The following is a 25788-nucleotide window of genomic DNA, read 5'->3' as shown; positions in this document are numbered from 1 at the left end:
GCTGTATGACATTTGACTAACTGTAGTGGCACTAAAGGCAATTTGGGTTGCACTAGACAAACCTATAGAATATTTTTTCAAAAACCTAACCCCATCCACTTTCCTTAGAGGACTCTGCAGTCACCTACACTAATATTCCACTATTAGCATATGACAATGCTGAACAGAGTACAAGTGTTCTTCTATATAGTGTGCAAATAACTCTATTGCATACAAACATTTTGAGTGAGATATGAATGTTTCAAAACACAACACACAGTCCAGTTCTTATATTCATTTATTTTAAACAACAATCCTTAATTTTCACAAATGTATGAAAGGAAAACATCAGATAAAAAAAGTGTATGCAAGGTGAGTGCGTTTTTCTTTTAACTGATTTCAAAGGCGGACTTCAAATCTCCTCCCATGCAGAGTCGTTCTGAGCGTAATGAGCTGCATTGGAGATTGCTAAATGTGTTAAGATTAACACCAGTAAACAGCTGAACAAGCATGTTTTAATGCTAGAGTACACTGATAACTTAATTGGTCCTTGTTGCATTTTAAAACTTATTTTCATAAGGCCAATATATATCATTGCCCAGACTTACTGTATTAAAAGTGGTAAAGCTCAATTGACCTTCTAAAGCTTAACCAACAGGTTTGCTGTCACTACATAATCACTTATTTATTTATTTTCGGCACTCATACAAATCAGTATGTCCATACACAAAACAATACTCACCATAAAATTATACACTCTTTTGATCTTATTTTATTATCTGCATTTACAATAATCTTAACAATTCATGAATTAATGAGCAAGGTGACTATTTAACAGTACCTTCACAACATCAACTTAATTAATACAAACAAAATATATCACATATACCTTCACTTAAGCAATTTAGACACATAACACCAGTTAGTAATGTACTTGAATCCAATTCTAGTTCAATAATACTTAACAATCCAGTCTTTCATACATTTAAACACCTCATTTCTTAACAATCTTTTAAATGTATTAATTGTTTTACACAATTTTAATACACATCCAAGCTTATTCCACAATTACACCCCCTTTATTGAAATTCGCCTGTTTTTCATATCAGTCCTAACTATAATTTGAAGGGATTATGTATGTTTAAAAAAAATAGTAATGTATCTTTCTCTTAACCAACTTTATATCGCTCTGTCCCTAGAGCAGCTTTGGGAATCTCTGATCACTGTCTGGTTCATCTTCCAACCTACAGACAGAAAATAAAATTAGATAAACCTGTATTAAAAACTGTAAAGAGAGGACCAAAGAAGCAGAGCTGGAACTATAAACCTGCTTTGACTGCACTGATTGGAGTGTATTTGTGGTGGCAGACACCAATCTGGATGAGATCACAGATACTGTTACATCATATATCAGTATCTGTGAGGATATGTGCATTCCTACTAGGACTTATTTCATGTTCAACAATGACAAACTATGGTTTACAGCAAAAAATGTGGGGATTAAATCTTGTACAATTAGGCCAAGAACACACTGAATAGGGAAATCAGAGTGGCTAAAATAAGCTACTCTGATAAGATGAAAAACAAGTTAAGCTAACAACCCTGTATCAGTGTGGAGAGGCCTACAATGTTTTACTAACTTCAAGACACTATCCCCCAACTCTGAAGGGAACCAACAACTGGCTGACGACTTGAATGTGCTTTACTGTAGATTTGAAAGGCACAATTTCACACCCACATCAACAACTCCTGCAACTGATGTTGACCCCCCCTGAGGGACATCACTCTAGATCCTCTTTTAGATCCTTTTCAATTAGCTCTACAAACAGAGCCGGATTATCCATAAGGGCACTTGGGCCAGTGCCCAGGGGCACCAACCATTCACAACCACTAGGGGGGCACCACATGACACAAGCTTTAAAAATATTTTTCGTAAATTGTTATATTATTAACTTGAAATTCTTGAAAGACCATACATAACTTGTTTATGAACACTAATTTAACAATAATAATAATAATAATAATAAATTATAAATAAATGAAGATTACATGACCACTATCACTCCCCCCCTCCCCAATCTGTCAGAGTTGAGTTGGTCCACAACAAGTACGCGCAAATGTGTCATTTTTTTAACGGCTACAGAAAATGAATCAAAATCCAAAATGGACAGACGGCAATTGAGTGGTTTCGCAAAAAGAAGATTAAAGAAAGAGAAGGACGGTAGACGTTTAGCGACAATAAAAAATGTTCCAGGGATCGACAATTTTTTTGTTAGATCACTAGTTTTTTGGGAGAACACTGGAATTGCAGACACCAGCAGCGCTAAGTCTGACACCGCCGGCTCTGCTAGCGGGGGAGATGCAGCAGCTGCTAATGTTAGTCAGGGCGTCGGCGATGACCGCCAGACGAATGAGGATATTCTCCTTGTCCTTGGGGGAGACAGGAGCGAGGAAGACTCGGGTGAGGAAGAGGACATTCATGAAGGTAAATATTAGGGGTGGGACGGTACATGTAAGTTATTCGTATTGAACCGAAACGGTACGGGCGTCACGTCTCGGTGCACGAATTTACACGGAGAATACACGGTATAAAAATAAATAAAACTAAATAGCGATACATATCGCTCTATTTCGCATAATGAACAGTCTGATCAAGATTGCAATGCTGGAGTGTGTGTGTGTGTGTGTGTTTGTGTGTGTGTGTGTGTTTGTGTGTGCGCGCGCGCGATCGAACTGTGTGGGTGTGAGAGACACACTGATCTATTATAGAATGTCATTATATAGATCAGTGGAGAGAGAGAGCGAGAGAGAGAGGCGCGGGCGCGATCGAACTGTGTGTGTGCGTGTGTGTGAGAGAGAGAGAGCCGTGGTCGCGATCGAACTGTGTGTGTGTGTGTGTGTGTGTGTGTGTGACGTGAGAGAGAGAGAGCCGTGGGCGCGATCAAACATAAAAACATACTCCGTCATTTTGTTCATACAGGACATCATTCAAACTGCAAAGTGTTTACTTATATTCGTGTACACTCGCAATAAAACACAACAAAGTGCTTTTGTCACACTCTAAACTCTTGTCAAACTGTAACCTACAACTGTCACCCAACAAAACACACACACACACAAATCTGTTTATTTTTAAGTTACACAATCTACATTGATTAAAAATCAAATGTGTTTTAATGGTAGTATTAATAAATTGAGACATTTGAATATAGTGCTCACTGCTCATATGCCTACATGTATGTAGTTGGACAAGTTAGGAAATTACATTTGAGAAATCACCTTGATTATGTCTTGTCTGATTGGGGGGGGGGACTTTTGAGGTATAGTGCCCAGGGGCACCACACTGTCTTGATACGGCCCTGTCTACAAACACAGCTGTAGATGATGCAGTCATCCAGGGATATACAGTATATATACAAGGATCCTTTTTGTGGACTTAAGTTCGGCTTTCAACACCATCATCACAGCTATTTTCCAGACTAAATTACACCAACTCTCTGTTCCCATGTCTATCTGTCAGTAGATCACCAGCTTTCTGACGGACAGGCAGCAGCCTGGGAGACTTCCAGCACATGTATGATCAGCACAGGTACCCCCAGGGATGTGGGCTCTCCCCACTACTCTTCTCCATGTATACCAATGACTGCACTGCCAAGGAGCCCTCTGTCAAGCTCCTATAATTTGCAGACAACACTACTGTCATCAGCCTCATCCAAGATGACAATGAGTCTGTATACAGAAGGGAGGTTGAACGGCTGGTTCGCTGGTGCATTCAAAACAACCTGGAGCTGAACATGCTCAAAACAGTGGAGATAATGTAATGATGGAATGACAACCCAATATTGACCCTGCTCACCATTTTAAACAGCACTGTGGCAGCAGTGGAGTCATTCAGGTTCCTGGGCACTACCATCTCACAGGACCTGAAGTAGGAGACCCACATTGAAAAAGGCCCAGCAGAGGTTGTACTTCCTTTGCCAGCTAAGGAAGTTAAACCTGTCAAAGGCGCTGCTGATACATTTGTATGGCAAACTGTATGGTTTTGTTCAGCTACGAAATCAGACATCAGAAGACTTTAAAAGACAGTTCGGACTGCTGAAAGGATTATTGGTTTCCACCTGCCCTCCATTCAAGGACTGTACACTTCCAGAGTGAGGAGAAGGGCTGGAAAATTCCCTCCTGAACCCACTCACCCAGCCCACTACCTTTTTGAACAGTTGCCTTCTGGACGGCACAGGAACAGTTTTTTCCCTCAGGCTATCTATCTCATGAACAGTTAAAACTGCCCCATTGAGCAATAATTAATGTGCAATACACAGCTTAGTCTATTTATATTTATCCAATAGGGCTGCACAATTAATCGAAATTAAATCGAAACTGTGATATGACCTTTTGCGATTATTAAATTGCAAAGGCTGCGATTTAATTAAATAAATAGTCTGCTCCCTTATTTGTGCTGCTCGGTTCAGTCTATATTAAATTAGAACATTGTTACAGTATTTTCAGATCGGATCTGTACTCCACAACTCCCTCTCATGTTTAAAGTAACAGAAGTGCTCGGAGTTCAGCTGTTTGCTTACGTGCAAAATTAAATATAATGATTAAAAATTATTAAATTAAATGGTGACATACTAACCAAAATTTTCACTTTAAATGTAATTTCACCAATGGGTTATCAGTTCAACTTCAGTTTGACATTAAGCCTCAAACTTTATCTTATATACAGTAAAGAATAGTTTGCATAAGCCTACTAGTTTTTAAGGCCTAGAATAAAGAGTTACATTTATATTTTAAAATTATATTTTGTTTATACTGAATTATTAATTCAACCAACATTATTTTTGACAGCAAAAACTAGGCAACAACTATGGTTGGGGACAGGGATCCAGAGGGACCAACATCAGGGATACAGGGAAATGTGGTTAACAGTGACATTGAGCAAAAAGTTTGAGCTGCTGATATAAAGTTAAATGATCAGCATCGATTGATGAGATGAAAATTGGAGATCGGTGTCAGATTTTAAAATCCTGATTGGAGCATCCCTAATATTGTGACGTTAGTAGGAGGAGGCAGACGACGAGTGAGGATCTAAATGCGGGTTTTATTTAACAAGGTGAAAACTAAACAGACAGGAACAAAAGAATCTGTTATGAAGGTAAGTGAGGACCCAAAAGCGATGTATAAAAACAGAGTCTTTAATGAAGCTCAGAAAATAACGTCAACACAAAGTCTTCTCCTTGAGAGGAATACAAACAAAAGCAGCCCGCAGAGAGGGCGATAACAAAATGGCAAAACAAATGCTTCCGTCGAGCTGTAGTTAGTCCACGGGTAGCTGAAGAGTACCACTCTCTCGTGGCGTCAGGTAACTGGGCACAAAGATAGGGAATGGCCTTTACCGGTGAACAGTTAAGTGACGGCGGATGCCAACAGGACAGGACTCTGGACAGAGACACACAGGGCTGCAGTTGCTTCTAGAGATAGTAACACAGAGTGAGAATCCGACAGAGAATGTAGTGAGAGCGATGAGAGAAATAGAGAGCTAATCAGAGGAAAGAGGGAACAGGTGGATTAATGAGGAACTCAGGGAAGATGAGAAACAGCTGGGAGCGGAGGAAAGGAGAGGGAAAGTAACATAGAACGACCAACAGAGGGAGACAGAGTAGAGGGAAAGAACAGAAGTGAGACATAACATGACAGTACCCCTCCCTCAACGAGCGCCTCCTGGCACTTCCAAGGAGGAGACCTGGCGGCGACAGAGGAAATCATCGATAAGCGAACGGTCCAACACGTCCCGAGAGGGAACCCAACTTCTCTCCTCGGGTCCGTAACCCTCCCAATCAACCAGAAACTGATGACCACAACCCCGAGCGCGCATGTCAAGAATCTTGCGGACCCTATAGATAGGAGCGCCTTCAACACGAACGGGAAGAGAGGGGGGATGAGTGGAAGCGCGAATAGCGGGCTTAACACAGGAGACGTGAAAAACTGGGTGGACGCGGCGCAGATAGCGGGGGAGAAGAAGTCGCACCGTGGCGGGGCTAATAACCTGCGAGATGCGGAACGGACCGATGAAGCGCGGAGTTAACTTACACGAGACAGATTTAAGGGGAAGGTTAAGGGTGGAAAGCCATACCCTCTGGCTGCGACAATATCTGGGGCTCTTAGTTCTACGCTTGTTAGCTGCCCTCACAGTCTGTTCCCTATAACGGCAGAGAGCTGATCTAACACCCCTCCAGGTGCGCTCGCAACGTTGGACAAAAGCTTGAGCGGACGGGACGCTGGAGTCGGCGATTTGTGATGAGAACAGCGGAGGTTGGTACTCGAGGCTGCTCTGAAAAGGAGACAGGCCGGTAGCAGACGACGGAAGCGAGTTATGGGCGTATTCAGCCCAGGGAAGGTGTTCGGACCAGGACGCGGGGTTAAGGAAAGATAGGCTGCGCAAGATGCGGCCGACAGTCTGATTGGCCCGTAAGGCTTGACCGTTAGATTGAGGGTGGAAGCCGGACGAGAGACTGACGGAAGACCCAATTAAGCGACAAAACTCCTTCCAAAACTGGGACGTAAATTGCGGACCTCTATCCGAAACAATATCAGAGGGGAGGCCATGAATCTTGAAAATATTCTCGATGACTATTTGCGCCGCCTCTGGCAGAAGGGAGCTTAGTGAGGGAATAAAATGGGCGCTTTAGAAATCGATCAACGACAGTGAGAATGACAGTATTGCCCACCGACGCAGGGAGTCCGTAATGAAATCTAAGGCGATGTGTGACCACGGTCGAGAGGGATGGGAAGTGGTCTGAGAAGTCCGGCCGGAGGGGAGTTCTCGGATTTAGTCTGCGCGCAGAGACGGAACAAGCCGCCACGAAACGACGCGTGTCGCTGCTCCCGAGTGGGCCACCAAAAACGCTGGCGAATGGAAGCGAAGCGTGCTCCGAACGCCGGGTGACCAGCCAATTTGGCCGAAAGTGAGCCCACTGAAGAACGGCCAGGCGGGTGGGGGCGGAACGAAGAGGAGGTGTCTAGGACAGGTGCGCGGCGAGGGAGTGAGAGCGAAGCTCGTTTAACCTGCCTCTCTATTCCCCAGACAGTTGACCCAACGATACGGGCCGTGGGGAGAATCCCACGGGTCCGTGGAGACTTCGGGGAATAGAGACGTGACAGGGCATCGGGCTTAGTGTTCTTGGAACCAGGGTGGTAGGAAATAACGAAATCGAACCGGCGTAAAAACAGAGCCCAACGAGCCTGGCTCGCGTTGAGTCGCTTGGCGGAGCGTAATGTATTCCAGGTTCCGTGGTCAGTCCAGACGACAAAAGGAACGGTCGCCTCCAACCACTGTCGCCACTCGCCTAGAGCTAGGTGGATGGCGAGCAGCTCGCGGTTACCCACGCCATAGTTACGCTCAGGCGGCGACAAGCTGACGCGAAAGTACGCCGCGACGGATGGACCTTGTTGTCCGAGGGAGAGCGCTGGGAGAGGATGGCACCCACGCCCACCTCTGACACATCAACCTCGACCACGTAACTGTTTGGACAAATCAGGCATAACAAGGATGGGCGCGGACGTGAAGCTGGTCTTGAGGAGATCAAAAGCCCCTGGGGAACCGGACCATTTGAAGCATGACTTGACAGACGTGAAGGGCAGTCAGGGGCAGCCACCTGACTGAAATTACGTAATGAATCATCGATAAAAGTTTGCGAAACCGAGAAAGCGCTGCAGCTCGACGCGCGACTTAGAACGGGCCAGTCTAAAACGGCTTGACCTTAGCAGAATCCATCTTAATGCCCTCTGCAGAAATGACAGAGCCGAGGAAATTAACGGAGGCGGCATGAAAGGTGCATTTCTCAGCTTTAACGTAAAGACGGTTCTCTAAAAGGCGCTGGAGGACGCGACGCACATGCTGGACATGAATCTGGAGAGACGGAGAGAAAATCAAGATGTCGCCGAGATAAACGAAAACAAAGATGTTTAGCATGTCTCTCAGGACGTCATTAATTAGTGCCTGAAAACGGCAGGGGCGCTAACGAGGCCCGAGAACCCGATATTCAAAATGCCCTAACGGAGTGTTAAACGCAGTCTTCCACTCGCCCCCTCCCTAATGCGCACAAGATAGTAAGCGCTACGCAGATCCAATTTGGTGAAAAATTTGGCTCCATGCAGGATCTCGAAAGCTGATGACATAAGAGGGAGCGGTAACGATTCTTAACTGTTATGTCATTCAAGCCTCGATAATCAATGCAGGGACGTAAGGAACCGTCCTTCTTCTGCACAAAAACCCCTGCCCCGGGCGGAGAAGAGGAGGGACAATAGTACCGCCTCGAGAGCTACGGATAGATAATCCTCGAGAGCTTGGCGCTCGGAGCCGACAGCGAGTAAAGTCTACCCCGGGAGGGTGGTACCTGGACGAAGTTCGATATTACAATCATAAGAACGATGGGGGGGAGGGAAGTGGCCCGGGAGCGACAGAACACCGTTCGCAGATCGTGATATTCCTCCGGTACTCCCGACAAATCACCAGGCTCCTCCTGAAAAACAGAGACAGAGGATACAGGGGGAACAGCAGACATTAAACATTTAACATGACAAGAAAGGACAGTATTCTTAGCCCAATTAATAGAGGGATTATGTTGAACTAACCAGGGATGGCCTAAAACAATAGGGGCAAAAGGGGACTGAAAAATAAAAAAAGAAATGGTCTCGCTGTGATTACCGGAGACAGTGAGGGTAAGGGGTACCGTCTCACGCTGAATCTTAGGAAGGGAACTGCCGTCCAGGGCAAACGGGGCTGTGGGCTGACATAAGTCCATGAGAGGGATACCATGTTCCCGAGCCCAGGTGTCATCCATGAAGCAGCCCTCCGCGCCAGAGTCAACCAACGCCCTGCAGGTGGCAGCAGAGCCCGTCCAGCGGAGATGGACAGGAAGAGTGGTGCGAGACCTCGAAGGAGAGGCCAGAGTAGTAGCGCTCACCAGTAGCTGTTCTCTTACTGGCGAGCACTGGCCCTTTACCGGGCAGGAGGTCACGAAGTGTGCGGCAGAACCGCAGTAGAGGCAGAGACGGTGGGTGATTCTCCGCTCCTTCTCCTTAGCCGAAATGTGATTGCCCCCCAGTTGCATGGGCTCAGGAACCAAGGTGGTGGAGGAGGGTGGTAGTGCAGCAGAGAGGGGTGCAAATGAAAATGTAGCCTCCTGGTCGCGAGCTCGGCGACGGCGATCGAAACGCTCTCTAGGCGTAATGGCGAGCTCGATCACAGCATCCATGCGGAGGGTACCTCTCGGAAAGAATCTCCTCCTTTACCTCCGTGCAGAGACCATCCAAAAACGCCGAGCAGCTCGCTCGCTCCAGTCACAGGAGGCTGCGAGAGTACGGAACTCAATGGAGTAATCGGTAATGGACCGCTTACCCTGACACAAAGACGACAGGACCCGGGATGCCTCCTCCCCAAAAACAGAGCGGTCAAAAACCCGTATCATCTCCTTCTTCAAATCCTGATAACAGTTAGTACATACAGCTTTCGCCTCCCAGATGGTAGTTCCCCACTCTCGAGCCCGTCCAGAAAGGAGAGATATTACGTAGGCGATGCGGGCTCTGCTCTGGGAATAAGTAGTGGGCTGGAGATAAAAAACTACATCACACTGGGTGAGAAACGCGCGGCACTCTGTGGGCTCACCAGCATAGCACGGCGGGTTATTGATCCTGGGTTCAGGAGGCACAGGAGTCTTGGAGGCGACCGATGAATCAAGGCGAAGAAGGTGTACCTGACCTGTGAGGTGGGCGACTCGAGCAGCCAGGGTCTCGACGGCATGTTGCGCAGCAGATAGCTCCATCTCGTGTCTGCCCAGCATCAGCTCCTGGAACCTGACGGCAGTCCGTGAAGGATCCGGAGTCGCTGGGTCCATCTTGGTCGGATTCTTCTGTTATGAAGGTAAGTGAGGACCCAAAAGCGATGTATAAAAACAGAGTCTTTAATGAAGCTCAGAAAATAACATTAACACAAAGTCTTCTCCTTGAGAGGAATACAAACAAAAGCAGCCCGCAGAGAGGGCGATAACAAAATGGCAAAACAAATGCTTCCTTCGAGCTGTATTTAGTCCACGGGTAGCTGAAGAGTACCACTCTCTCGTGGCGTCAGGTAACTGGGCACAAAGATAGGGAATGGCCTTTACCGGTGAACAGTTAAGTGACGGCGGATGCCAACAGGACAGGACTCTGGACAGAGACACACAGGGCTGCAGTTGCTTCTAGAGATAGTAACACAGAGTGAGAATCAGACAGAGAATGTAGTGAGAGCGATGAGAGAAATAGAGAGCTAATCAGAGGAAAGAGGGAACAGGTGGATTAATGAGGAACTCAGGGAAGATGAGAAACAGCTGGGAGCGGAGGAAAGGAGAGGGAAAGTAACATAGAACGACCAACAGAGGGAGACAGAGTAGAGGGAAAGAACAGAAGTGAGACATAACATGACAGAAACATCCACGATGGGAAAACTGAAACCAAAAACACGAAAACATACAAAGGGTACATGAACTGAGTGAGCAGGGTAAAACATAAGCATCCAGGCATCTACAAACAAGCAACGATCGACAGAGGAATGGAGGAACAGCAGGGTTTAAATACACAGACATAATAATGACAAAATGACATGCAGGTGAGAACAACAACAAAGTGATGAGGGCCGGGAATTGTGGGAAATGTAGTTCAAGACAGGGGACACGAAAAAAACTAAAAACTAATGATGATGATTAATGTGCTGAGATCCTGTCACAAAATGGACAAAAACAGGTACATGGTGGATGGAAACATTTGGATATGAAGAAGACTTTGTTTCACTGTTAATATATTTATTTGTTTGTGGTTGAACTGAAAAAAGGTCTCAGTTTGGTTCTTTTTAAGAGGGCTCAAGTGTGAAAACCCCAGTAGCCTTTTTGCAGTTGAACATGTGGAAAACATTACCATCATAATCGCAGTTCAAATCGCAATCGCAATATTTTTTCGAAATAATCGCAATATGACTTTTTGTCGAAATCGTGCTGCCCTATTATCCAACATACCCTACCTCTTCTGACACACATTCCCTTGCATCTGTATAACAGATTTGTATTTGTACATACGTGTGTGTGTGTGTATATGTATGTATGTGTGTGTGTGTGTGTGTATATATATATATATATATATATATATATATATATATATATATATATATATATATATATATTATATTTATATTTTTTTTTTGTCTTATTGTGTATTTCTATATATATATATACACTTATATTTTCTATCCACTTTTTTTTTTTTATTCAATTTTTTTTATTATTATCTCGTTGTATTGTTTGTGCACTGGAAGCTTCTGTCACCATGACAAATTCCCTGTATGTGTAAGCATAAAGCTCATTCTGATTCTGAGATGTAAATATTTTGGTAATAAACCATTATTAGCTTTATACAAAATCTGAAAAATTTTATATTCCATAAGGTCATTAAATGTCAATGTGTCAGGGTTGAGACAGGACCCAAAAGCAGAGGGAAACAGTTAAATCAGATTTATAAATCAACACAAAGTTCTCTTTTCAATCTAAGCAAGCCCAGGAAATGTCTCACCCCCGACACGTGGGCAGAGACAGAGGAATTCTCCTCCAAAAGAACTGGGCGACGATCACAGGCAAAGTAGAAGGTAACCACACTTCTGGAACAACACAGCACCAAACATTCACACTGACAATAACAATGACCCAACATTGGACATGACACACAAGGGGATTTAAAAAAGCAGGGAAATAAGCAAGGGTCAGGTGCCGCTTGCAGCTGAAGGTTGTAACAATCAGTTTTCCCATGGAAACACTAATTCAGCATGCAAGCGGTACCTGAAACAGATGAGGGCAAAACGTAAACACGCTTTGACAAAAACAGACAAGGGACGATGATGCCACGGTCCTCGTCAGACAGGTGTATCTATTTCTGTTACCTATTTCTTACCTTTTTTTGGTAAATTTGTGCACTAATAAAATGATCAGTCCTCCAAGCAGTAGTAGACCAGCTGAAGAGGCCGCTCCGACAGCTGCATACATCAGCATGCCTGCACTCACTGACATCTCCTCTACTGAAAGTATATAATATATACTGTCATTTTGGGTTAGGGGCCTTCTGTTTTAAAAGCAATTATGATCAAATGGCCTTGCAATGGTCAAAACTCAATTATATCTACTGTTTCATTATCTAATGGTACTATTACCATTTCAGTTATCATAATTATTATTAGTATTAAAGGGAGGAACAACCTTTATTTAGTGCATACATTACATATTATATAATGCTATAATGTTTTGCAAGTGATGTGTAAACCATATTTTCAATGCAATTTACATTTCCAGTACAGCAAATTATTTGGGAGCAGTTCATTTTACCAACACAACTGGGAGGAGAATCAGTCCAGTACCCTCTGGAGGTACAGTCCAGCTCACTTGTTCCAATTAGCACATGGCCCTCTGCACACTGGAACACACACTGAGATCCAAAACCAAAGTTTCCACCAGGGTGAGAGCAGTTCATTGAGGGTGGGAGTCCCAGCTCAGGTGAGAGATGAGAGAGTGAGAGGGGCTCACAATGAACAGCTGCAATTTGAAAAGACAAAGACACAGGAGAACATTGTTGAGGAATGTAATCCAGCTGAGTATCTGTCAAGGTCCTTTATTTTGTTTTTAAATGAATGATTAACAGGGGAATCCTAGCATGATCTAGCCACTCTCTGGAGTTGACAGAAAGGGGCACTGTTGAGCTATGGAAGCAATGATATCAGTGACAATAGACCAGGGTCTTAAAGAAATAGGTCATAAATAAATAAATATCATCATTTACTCACCCTCATGCCATCCCAGATGTGTATAACTTTCTTTATTCTGCAGAACATAAAGATTTTTAAAATAATTTGTCAGCTTATATATTGATGGATTACTTTTTTGCTGCCTTTATGTGCTTTCTGGAGCTTTACATTTTGGGACCCATTTACTTGCATTGTATGGACCTACAGAGCTCAGATATTCTGGGATGGCATAAGGGTGAGTAAATGATCTGGGAATTTCCTTTTTTGGGTGAACTGTCCCTTTAAGGAACTATTTCTACCTTTTATCTAACCTTCAAAATTAAGTTTTTTGGTGTAGCCTAATGTTCACAGGTTGATTCAGTGATAAATAAAATGTTGTAAAATGTAAAAACAAGATCATTTACACTGTACCACATGAAACGTATAATTTAGATTAAAAAATGTTGTTATAGGCCAGGCTTCAAAATTGTCAAATTGTATTTTTATAAAATATTGGTTCCTGCTCCATCTCTGCATTTAACAAGGTTGTCATTGGGGATGAGACCCTTTGCAATTAAGGCAAATTCAGTCATATGATTATGTTTGAGCTGCAATAAGTTAGTTTCATCTTCTCTTTCACAGGGTGACAGAGATGAACAAATAGATATGACTGAGAACTTACAGGCAAAGATGACAAATCTTGAAATGTTTGAGGTGAATAGGAAGGGGAAACGAGAGTGGTTACCCAAGCAGAAGGGTGGGGTGTCTGTCCACTTCCCCATCTCCAAGCACTCCATTCAGGGTGTGCCCTGCAGTTTGAAGCCTGCCTGACAGTTTATCTCACAGACTGAGCCGAAGCGAAATTGTCCATGTGGATTTGTGCAGGTTAAATTACCATGAGAAGAATTGTTTAAGGGACTGCACTGTGCTAGTTAAAAGAGAATCAAAAGAGCTTTGATAATACCTTGCTGTACATTACATCATACTACTGTACATTAAGGTGCCAATATTGAATCTTTGTTATCCATCTAGTATACCCCTTCTGGATAAAACAACAGCTTAAACAAGCCTTAGCTGGTTTGCAGGTCTTAGTTGGTCTCCCAGTCTGGCAAGGCTGGTCTCTGCTGGTTTTAGAGGGGTTTTGGATACTTGTCAGCTAACCATGCTGGGAGAGCAAGACCTGCAGACCAGTTTTCAGAAGGAAAGATAGAACTGGACTAGGCTGGAAAAGGCAGTGACATAGAAATAATATTAGTCATTTATGTTCTGTTCAGTACCTCTGTTTAAAAATTCTTCAACTTATTCAAGTTCCTCTTATTTAGCATCTCAAAAGCCAGAGCATCAAGAATGTTTAATCTTCACAAACAGGAAGGCCTTGGCTCCATTTCCCTTGTGAGGTGCAGTAGATAGAATTAGTTCCATTCACTATAAAACCAGCATCACACTCCAGCCAGCAAGAGTTACCATAGCTGAACTCTGCCAGCTGGTCCTGACAGTGAACAGAGCCATGACGCACAGAGTATTTAAAAAATAATAATTTTATTATTAAAATAATAATTTCATCATCTAATATTGTGAATGTGTGGTGTTCTACTCTACTGAGAACCTCTGTAAACCCCTAGGCAAGAGCAGTATATACATTTTGGTTTATCTTATGTGTATAAAAGTATTACAGTATAACTATTTGCAGAAACCATCAAGACATAGACTACTTTGACAGTATTGTAGAGCTGAGTACTGATATGAATTTCCCAATTCTATGCGATTCAGTTTCACAAGTTCTAGATTTGATTCAATTGCGATTTTGATTCAATTTGATATTGATTCATATGGGTAAATCTCTACTAGCTAATGCTATTAATTATACAGGGAACATCTACCTCTGTACATTATGAAAATATAGATTTTACAAATTATATTTGATTTGTTTTTCATCATTTTGGTCACATTGTAGCTTTAATCCATGTATTCAATCAATACATATAATAATATATTGCGCATATTATTTTTTGTTCAATCATTTGTTCTATTTACAGGTATTTACATTGATTTGTTGAATATGTGTTATGACAGCATTTCTATAAACCGAATCGGTAGAGGTGAGAGTCTCGAATGGCTTTATCTCATCTGTCCTAAGAATGATTAGAATTAAATGTTTATTTTTTGTTTTTGATCAACATCTGACTGTACAGAACAAAAAAGAGTATTAAAAGAGATTATGCAATGACAAATTAGTTCTATGGATCTCGTCTTTGGACGGACACACATTACATGGGACAACTTTTCTCTCAACGCACAGTGAAAGGATCTTGTTGCTAAATACATTTAGTATTGTCGAGCTGTATGTTTAGTTGTATACATGTATAGATTTAGAATTATTTCTTAAACCACTTTTTATCATTCAAATGCTTATTGTAACCTGGAGTTAAAATATTATGGTTAAGGTTGACATTATTGATTACAAACAAAAATATTTATTGTAAATGAACATTTAAACCAACCTTCACATGTAGGTGTGGGTGCTGACCAGGTGGCGTCACTCTGACAGCTGAGTGTGGTCTCTCCTCTCAGCCTGTATCCCTCCTCACAGGTAGCATTACAAGACGAGCGAAAAGAGAACTTTCCCAAGGGATCAGCACAAGTCAGGTGACCCTTTCCAGGGGTCGTGAGAGGGTTACAGGCCACAGCTTAAAAATGGATCAGATTAGTGTGGAAAAACTGAATATTGAACCACATTAATTTCAAAGGTGTCATGACATGAGGAATTACATTTTCCAAGATCTTTTGACATATAAGAGGTCATTAAAAACATACTGTAAGTTTCAGAACTCAAAACTTCCTCCTCACTGCTTGGAGTATTTGTTGGAGCCAAGCTGCAAAAAACTACTTGTTCTCTACTTCCTCCACATTGTTATGTCACACTGTGGTAGACATTTGCATCTGACCTCAACGACAACATATGAATGCCTACTTTAAATTTAATAACTTCCATAGCCCATAAATTGGAGTCTGAAATATCGTAATTACGAGCTCCGAGTACATGAATGACCCAGCGAAGTCAGAAGTTGCTTGCTGTGGGCATGTAAATATTTGCGGCCATCCTTAGTATCTGTTCTCAATTTGGCCAGGAACATCATTCCTTGAATTGATTATGTTTTTCTCTTGTTGAATTCACAAAGTCTACAAAAAATGCTGTGGTTCTTCCAAGAAAGCTTTCCTTTACTCCTCGCCTCATGTAACACAAGATCTTTATCGGATGATCTCAGAGACTTGGAGAGAATTGATCGGGGTCTGTCTCCCTCTGCAGATCTCCGAGCCGGACCTGTGTGAGCTTGCTCGATTTCCAGCTTAAAGCCTGTTATGTCAAGCAGACTCGGGAAGAGCTCATCTAGGAATTTCACCATATTTTGGCCTTCTTCGTTCTCAGGAAATCCAACAATTCGGACGTTTTTTGGGAGAAGTTCTTCCAACTTCTTCCAAATGCGCTCCAAGTACATCTTGGTCACTAGTGGGTTAGCAGCTAATTCCCTCTCTGATGACTCTCTCCATGGCAGTGATCAATCGACGTATTACAGCAAGATCCTCCAAGTCAGAAACAACCTTTGCCAGCATTGCAGACATGCTCAACAGTTGACGCTGAACCTCTCACACCGCACCGTCCAAACTGAGTTACCGGTCTGCGGCCCTGTCAGGGGTATCAGCTTGAGCATGTAAGTGTCTTTTAATGTCCCAAGAGGCCCAAGTATTTTTGAATTCTTTGACATATTGTCTTCCTACAACAGTTATGGAAGAGGGTGTATCGGTTTATGACACAAAAAGTATAAAAAAACTAGCAAAGTACGCTGAGCTCGCATTTCACACGTCCGACCCTCGCATGGCGCCACGCAACCCAGTCTATTGACATTCTTTGCACATTTGAAAGAAATATTTTTCATTTGTGTTACAAAATATGATTAAAGTCAAGTTTCAATGATGATCTTTGTAGATAAGTGTAACGTATCTAATGGAAAGGAGGAGGCGAGAACCGGCTTGTCAATATAAATAATATTTTAATGTTAAACTTAAACAAAAGATAAACACACACACATGACGGACATGTCCGTAGACGATCTCTCTCTCCCGCAAAATCCTCTGCAGTCAGCCTGCAGTCGGGGGCGGGGGTACTTCCTGTAACAGTGTAGTACCCCCCCAAAAAAACACTGTAACATTTAAACGAGAGGGAAAAGGCCAACTCGGAGTGGCAGTGAGAGAGAGAGCTAGGAGGGAGAGATGAAAAAAAACCCAAAGCCAGTTCTCCGATACACCGTAGCTTGTTCCTCAGCCACTCCTCCACCCACTAACGGAAGACAGCCGCGCCTCTCCGGGCGGATCGGAGGCAAACAGGACGGATGTGACTCCAGTTCCCCTGTGCAGTGCAGTGGAATTTGTACCATTGTGGACAAAAACATAATCACATTTTAACCAACAAGTAGAAGCATAACCAAATTCCTCCACAGTGTTAAAACATTGCAGAGAGCCATGAGGGGCAGACTTCAGTGGGTCACATTTTATAACTGTCAAAATAATTAAAACAGAAAAGATAACAGCTTAAAGCCGCAAATATGTAATACGCAAATACTGTAGGAAGGAAATATGTTAAGTACTGTATGTGTCAAAATCAATTTGATTTTAGTAGTGCATTTCAAAATGCACTGTTTTTCAGTATTCTAGTTAAGAACATTAGGAATCCTTGTTTCACAGTTCACATGATGGATTCTTGGATAACTCAGCATGACACTGAGAAATCATGGACATGCTTCAAAAACTCACCTTCACATGAAGGTGTGGGTGCTGACCAGGTGCCATCCCTCAGACAGGTGAGCTGGATCTTTCCTCTTAGTCTGTATCCCTCCTTACATGAAACATTACATGAAGAATGAAAAGAGAACTTCCCCAATGGATCAGCACAGGTCAGGTGGCCCATGGTAGGGGCCAGGAGGGGATCGCAGGTCACAACTGTGACAAATGCAAATAAAAAACCAATTCAATTAATGCGTATGTTAAAGGAATATTCCAGGTTCAATATGAATTAAGCTCAATTGAGAGTATTTGTGGCATAATGTTTTTTACTACAAAAATGTATTTAGACTCTAACAATGGACGTAAAGGCCAATCCATAAACATTACAATACTCATTATTCCACAAGTATAGCCACAAAAGATAAACAATGTGCATGTACAGGATTAGTGTGATAAAATCGCTTACTAACATTTTCTGTTTAAAGTTATATCCAATTTTACAACTTTGTTGCAATGATGATGTAACACTGTAAACTGTAATCTAATAACTATATTTTACATGTAAAAAACAATGCAAAACTTTTAACAGAAGAATGAATTTAAGTGCGTTTAAAAAAGAAATTAGAAGCTTCACAATTCTGCATTTAAACCCTCCAAAAATTGGCCCCATTCACTTCTATTTAAAGTGACTCACTGTAACACAGTTTGTTTTTGTTTTGTTTTTGTTTTTAAAAAAAGGATGCACAAGTCGAAATATATTTTTGTGGTAATCAACATTATGCCACAAATTCTGTCATTTGAGCTGGACTTGCATTGAACTCTGAATATTCTTTCATAATTGTTTTTTTTTTGAGTGTGTGTGTCTTAGCTGTGTTTCTTAACATTAGAGTATCTCGCAAAAAAGGAAAGGAGGGGTGCTATTCCTCTGCTAACCGCAATGTTTAATCTATTAAAATCATTTTCGCTGTTAGACCTATTTACAACATTCAGCCTTTGTTAAAGGTGCACTTAGTGATTCCTGAGAAACACTGTTGATATTCGAACACACCCCTCCCTTCAGTACTCCTTTGGAAGCTCCACCCCCCCAAATTCATGCTTGCAAATTTTTTACTTTTACCTCTCCGAGGTCTCTCCACAAGTGATGGGAAGATTGGATAATTTTACTCACTTGGATCTTTGAGTCTCGTTCAGCAAAATGAACAAATCTTTATTCAAGTCATTTCATTCATCTGAGCAGAATTAAATTAAAATGTTACATTTTTAATAGCCAAATCCACCCCACCTCCCTCAGCCATTTGTCCTCATTGGAGATTAGAAAGTTTCACATCAGCCAGATTTGCCATCACTCTCCTAATGAATTTCCCTCTCGCTCTGACCCCCTACACCCCCTATCTTGCACACATGCAAGAACCACCCCCTGTTGCTGATTGGCTGGAGTAGTGTTGTGTGGATCAATCTGATGCACTTTGTTTTTGTCCCACCTACAGAGCCAGGGCTGTGTACAAATACTATAATTTTTTTCAGCCCAATCACAGAACGGACAGCTAGCAGATATTTGCAGAATTTGACAAAAAGTGTATTGGATTAGAATTACGGAGTGCAACTTTATGTAATTTAAGTGTACATTTACAAACATATTCAATGTATTTGAATTGTGACTTATTGACATCTGTTCTGCAAATGTCCTGCACCTTTGCAGGTGGGAGTTTTGTCCGTCCAGTGGCCATTCTGGTCACATCGGACTGTAGTTGAGCCCTCGAGCACAAAACCCTCCTCACACTTGAACTCACAGCTAGAGTTGTAGCTGTTCATGGAAAGGGGATGAGTGCAGTTTACCCTCCAAACACCAGAGTTATCAGTAATCGGCAGACACTGGACAACTGTAAAACATATATATTCTTTAAATAACTGATAAAGTACACATATGAGTAATCAAATAATAATTAACTTATTTTTTCCCTCATCAAGCAAGTGAACAGAATCATTCTACCAACACTGCAGTATTCATAAGTGGCAGTGAGATAAAAGTGTATGTTAGTAAGTACCCTGGCAAACAGGAAGGGCATTATTCCAAAGTCCTGATGCCAAGCAGTGTAACCTCTGTGCTCCCTCCAGCTTGTACCCGGTGGCACACTGGAACTGGCATGATGAGTTAAAATGAAACTCTCCAAAGACGCCATCACACCTCAGAGAACCTAGTTCTGGATTTCCTATGGGTAAACATTCAACTACTGCAAGAGTGAGAGTAGGAATTAACTAAATGCATGAACACATGGAAGACAATGTTTTTGGACTGGGGTGGGTTCTACAATACCTTCCTCGCAGCGTGGGCCCGTGAAGCCCGGGTTACACTGACATGTGTAGTTCCCGATAGTCTCCAAACACTCAGCATGCTCACTACAGGACTTATTTGAACAAGATGCTGCATCGACACAGGACAGGATGTCAAATCATGATGAATGAACAGCAAACAAGCACTGAGGGCTATATTTTCAATCAGAAAACTCATATAAATCATGTTAAAGTTAATGGTGATTTCTGAACCTCTAATATAATCAAACATTGGTTGGAAAAAAGATAGTCCCACCCCAAACTCACACCATTGATTGGAAACTAATTTTGAAAGCACAACTGGATTACAACTAGTTGATTACATATTAAGCTGGCATATGAGAATGAATTGTAATAATGAAAAACATCATGGTTAATGCTGTAACCTTCGTTCTCTGATGGAGGGATGTTGTGTGAAATGTAGTGACACAAGGGGTCTTTCTTGAGAGCCTCGTGTACCTCTGAACTTGAGAAAAGGCCAATGAGAAATTGGCAGATAGAATTAGGGGGGAATAAGGGCGTGTGTCTGTCAGTCAGGTTTTTGCACTGAGGAGCCGAGAATAAGGAACGCCCATTTACAGTGGTAGGTCTAGTGTCGTGGCAAGGGGGACACAATGTCTCGTTCCCTCCATCAGGGAACGGAGGTTACAACAGTAACCATGACGTTCCCATTCTGTCATTCACACGATATTGTGTCGAATGTAGTGACACGAGGGGACCCATTTAAAAGCGTCATGCACTAGATTGTGTTGCGTGACCTGCTGACACAGGTGCAAGCAGGCTGTTGCGTGCTAGAAGCAACTGTATCGGCCGCACGTAACCCTCCCCAATGCCCCCAGAAAAAGGTGTCATATACAGACCTTAGGTTCACAGCACTCCTAAGGGGGCAACAGGTGACATGACTATCATGGGAGCAAGCCAGCCACGGCCTTTTTTCTCTCTATGTTTCTTGCATATAGCATAAAGTGGCTGGGGCTATCTTAATGCTATGAAATGCATCGGCGATCTTTCCTGATCCCATTTTTTCCGATCGAAAAGACCCTGCGTAGACCACATCCTGCCCAGGCTAGGGGGAGGTGACATGTAGCCAATACACCACATGGATTTTCAAGCCACACGTGGGAGTGGCACTGTGGTAGGTCCTACCTGATGAGGGAGGAGCTCTACAAACACAGCGACCGGGGCAGAGGGACTGCCAAAGGCAGACGCGGGTCCGCCGACAGGGGGACCGTACCATGGAAAATATATCACAGCGAGTTGCCAGAAGAGGGAACTGATTAGGACTGTGGAGCCCTACCCAGTACAGAGCACTTGCGGCTCGTAGTGGGTCTGGTCACAAATTCCTCTGCTGAATTCGCAGGCCAGAAGCCTAGGGAGGAAGAATATCCAGAAAGTAAGAGCTTAGTGGCTAACCTGGGAGAGAGAGCGCACTGGATCACTTTGGTGAAGGGAGCTAGGTGCAAGCGGAACACCCAGTCAGCTGTTCCAATTACTGAGTTCTACCGGCTCGGACCTGACAAAACACGGGATGAGACCGACTCAACCCTGAGATTGGCAACACAGCAACGAAAAGGCTGGGTCTGCCTCCTCCCAGAGCAGCGCCTGCAGGTTCACGACCTGATCCCTGAAGGGGGTCGTAGGAACCTTGGGCATGTAACCCGGTCGTGGTCTTAGGGTGACGTATCTGCCGGACCGAACTCCAGGCAAGTGTCGCTGACAGTGAATGCTTGCAGGTCCCCAACCCGCTTGATGGAAGCTAGCGCTAGCTAGCTAGCAACTAGCAGTAGGGCCATCTTTAAGGAGAGGGCCTTGAGCTCAGCTGAGTCAAGCTGCTCGATGGGGGTTCTCTGAAGATCCCAGGAGGGGAACAAACTTGGCTGGGGAGGGTTCAGCCTCCGGGCGCCTCTAAGGAACCTGATAATCAAGTCGTGCTTACACAAGGACTTGCCGTCCACTGCGTCGTGGTGGGTTTGTGATAGTGGCTACATACACCTTCAAGGTGGAGGAGGACAGCCCTCTGGCTTGGTTGATCGCGTCTACAACCCCAGGTGGTAGGTCACACAGATCTTTTAATTCTCGTCCAGGGGCCAGATGTGGAGGTTACAGAGGTCTGGTCATGGATGCCAGAGGGTGCCCCGTCCCTGGGAAAGTAGGTCCTTCCTCAGAGGAATTTGCAGGGAGGTGCTGTCGCGAGGAGCATGGGATCCAAGAACCAAGAGTGGGCCTGTAAGGAGCCACTAAGGTGACTTGTTCCTCGTCCTCCCTGATCTTGCACAGCACCAGGGGACCAGAGTTGTCCTGATACCAGCTCTGGAGTGAACATCTGACTGCCCGGGTCTTCCATCTCAGGAGCGCTTAGGAGCTTTCTGGGTCGTAGAGAGGTCCTGGAGACGGGGTGGTGTAAGCCGCCTGTGTGGCGCTCGATGCTGTGGCTGAGAGCTGGGCCCAGGTTGAGGTGGAGCTGCCTGTTGTTTGGACGCAGGGGGACGCCCTCGGCAGGCAGGCAGGGCGCGGGCGGCGGCGACGCAGCATGATGTGAGAGATGCACACACACTTCCCTTTATACCCATATGTCCGGGGGCGGGACATGCAAATTATGTCTGCCAATTTCTCATTGGCCTTTTCTCTAGTTCAGAGGTACACGAGGCTCTCAAGAAAGACTCCTTGTGTCACTATATTCGACACAACGTCGAGTGAGTAACAGAAGGGGAATGACATACTTCACCATTACTTCTACAATTAATAACCAAAATATATTTTGCACAGCACATTATGTTCTATATTGACAAAGAATTATTAAGCGTGTTCACCTAAATAACAGAGAGCTGCTTTCTTTTTGATGCACTTCTCGTTATTCCACATGGCTGTGTCATTAATCCTCTTGATGTAGATCTCTACACAGTCTTCTCCAATTCCTTTATTGTTGGGTTCATTTGGTGCCCAGTTTGCTGCCTCGGGGGCCAAGCGCTTTTTGGTTCCTACCCACGTCCAGTGACCATCTAACTTCCTAATGCCAATCCAGTAGTATTGCTTATGGTAGGGCAAGATCTGGTTAAGGTGCACAACTTCTGCCTGGTTTTGGATCGCCACCAAATCAGTGTAATGCTTCTGGCACCACTGACGAGCTTGTGTCCACTCCAAATTAGTGGCTTTATTATAATGGTAAGTCCAGGCCTTCACTGATAGACAAAGGCTGAGTTACATCTCTCAATTAAATGACATCAGAAATATAAGTAGTAGCTTCAGGACTGTTGAGTCCATTTTTAAATGTTTTGATTTGCTATTTTGTTTATCAGTAGTTGTTGTGAACAACTTTTACATTGTAAAAGGCATGCCAAATTAAAATTAATACATTACATTTAAAATACATTATAACAATTAAAAGGAATGATAAAAACCTTAGATTTAAGCTTTTAATTTCTAAAAAACGTTTTTTTCATGCATGTACAAAAAAGAAAGAAAGTAGAACATACCATACATTCCTGTCATGATAAGGGCCAGATATCCAGAAAATAGCCTAATATGCACCCACAAAACCATCTGATAGATGTAAGAAATAAATACAAATGCATTTATGAAGGTACTTTGGCATTCTCATTCATGTAGTCATGTCATCTACCAAAAGGGTCTAGAGAAGCATCTGTTCAAATACATGTTACACACTCTCATTATCTTTACACCCAAAAATAAATACATTAATTAAAATACTCTAAATAGTTACAAATAGTCACTATTTGTATTAAACATGTAAAAGCAAGTACTGGTACACATAGTTCATCTTACCTTCATTGCAACAGTGAAGTTTTATTTAAATAGATAATAAATACTGATAATTGTGAATTGCTAGTAAGTTATGCAGTCAGATCTCAGGAAGTGGTAGAAAGTTGTGAAATAATAGCGCTGTTTTCTCATCTGACATTAAAGGGGCAAGCCATAAACTGACGTTACACTGCATGCCCAATTATTAGGCAAGTGAGTATTCTGATCCTATCATTATTTCCATGCACATTTCCCAACTCCAAAGCATATAAACTTGAATGCTTATTTTATTCAATAATTTTCAGGTAGTAGCTATGTATTTGTGTAATGAGGGAGGATGTGGCGAAAGTGACTAACACCTTATATCAAGATGTGCATAATTATTAGGCATCTTCATTTCCTCAGGTAAAATGGGCCAAAAAAAGAGATTTAATTGACACTGAAAAGTCAAATATTGTAAAATGCCTTTCATTTTACAATATTTGCAAAATACAATATTCACGGATGCAACACTCTTGAAATAGCTAACCTATTGAGGTGTGACCACATGACATGACAATCAAATGTTTTGTCGCAAATAGTCAACTGGGGCGCAAAAAACGCATGGAGAAGAAAAGGCGCAAATTATTTGCAAACGTCTTGAGAAGAATTAAACGTGAATTTAAACGCTATTTTGATCACTGAATATTTTTGAATGGCCAAAATTTTTATTTAATTGTCATTTTGTGTTATTTATTTGTTGCATCTACTCTAATAATTGAGAATAAACAATTGAATTAGGAGAAATTATTTTTTTAATTTAGTTGCCTAATAATAACACTTATATATTTCCCTGAGACAAAACTCACTTTTTCTGTTAAACATTCAGGTTTGAGGTTCAATAACATTTTGGATTGACTGAGAGCATTGTGTTTGTTCAACAAATAAAATGGATCCCGAGGAATACAATTTGCTGAATAATTGGGCACACAGTGTATATGCCAGAAAATTAAAGTGTGTGTGTGTGTGTGTGAGAGAGAGAGAGAGAGAGAGAGAGAGAGAGAGAGAGAGAGAGAGAGAGAGAGAGAGAGAGAGAGAATCTCACAGGACAAATGACATTCATTTATAATATATTTGTTTGTACAGCAACAATAAACAAAATAAAACAGTTGCGTAAAAGATAAGGAAGATTATTGTTGACTTTATTTCATATTTTCACAATCACATACAACGCTTCTTTTATGCTTAATATTTATATAATTTTTTTTTAACATAAACAGATACATTTTCTGAATAAGTGGAATCTATAGCATTGTTGCCAGATTACACGCATTTATACTGAACAGACAGGGCCCTCTAGTGGTGTGTGTTCTGGTTCATACACTCGATTCATCATCTCCTGTTGAGTTCTGATAGAAACATGGTGCAATAAGAGAGTTGTTCCATCCATCCATCCATCGTCAACCGCTTATCCTGTGTACAGGGTCGCGGGGGGCTGGAGCCTATCCCAGCTAACATTGGGCGAAAGGCGGGGGACACCCTGGACAGGTCGCCAGGAGAGATGTTCCAACACACTTAAAATATAAACAAGTACAATAAGAAACTTAGAGTACCTTGATCTGACTGCATGTCTAGATAGATAGATAGATAGATAGATAGATAGATAGATAGATACAGACAGACATAACACTATACTCTTTCTGCAGTTGGAACAGCAAAATAAACAGTAACAGAACATTGAGAGGATAAAACATCCCATAAGTGCCATTAGGAATTTGACAATCTGATTAGAGACAACAATTTACTGTAAGCAAATGGGAAACTCTCGTTCTATTAAACAATAAAAATTATATACTTTTCAATGTTAAAAAATCTCCTCACTTGCACACATTAGTGAAAAGGAAGACACCCATCAGCTCTGCAGAAGATCTCTGCAAATCCCAGCAGAAAAGACCAGGTGGACACTGAACTCTTCAGGGAGATCTGTTGGTGTCATGACTTTCTGAGCAGTTCATCAATCCACCTCCAAACAAAAAGAGGGGATAACATTCCACTGCAATAGGACATTTGGGAAACTAATCACTTGAATTTGAATGTAGCACACAAGATTTCCAAAGATTTGTCAATCTTTAGGGACTGGCACAAAAAACCCTTATACATGCAGT

The 25788-nt window shown here is 42.5% G+C and overlaps 1 protein-coding gene across 2 annotated transcripts; it reads right to left on the bottom strand.

The window, feature by feature from the left end:
* Positions 1-265: 265 nt before the first annotated feature.
* selp (selectin P) lies at positions 266-23761 on the bottom strand. Of its 2 annotated transcripts, none has more exons than XM_052096217.1 (11): positions 23669-23761; positions 23359-23425; positions 22696-23064; positions 19869-19976; positions 19600-19785; positions 19246-19434; positions 17585-17770; positions 15277-15462; positions 12381-12587; positions 11953-12076; positions 266-1223 (listed from the first exon to the last, which is right to left on the bottom strand). In XM_052096217.1, exons 1-11 carry the CDS (start codon positions 23672-23674, stop codon positions 1175-1177), a joined length of 1677 nt encoding a protein of 558 aa, XP_051952177.1. In that variant the 5' UTR covers positions 23675-23761; the 3' UTR covers positions 266-1174. The 2 variants fall into 2 exon arrangements, with proteins under 2 accessions (XP_051952177.1, XP_051952178.1); XM_052096218.1 differs by having other exon boundaries at positions 11953-12073.
* Positions 23762-25788: the final 2027 nt, after the last annotated feature.

This window comes from Xyrauchen texanus, chromosome 28 (assembly GCF_025860055.1).
Source record: "Xyrauchen texanus isolate HMW12.3.18 chromosome 28, RBS_HiC_50CHRs, whole genome shotgun sequence".
NCBI lineage: Eukaryota > Metazoa > Chordata > Actinopteri > Cypriniformes > Catostomidae > Xyrauchen > Xyrauchen texanus.
This window is presented reverse-complemented; position numbering and strand designations above follow the sequence as displayed.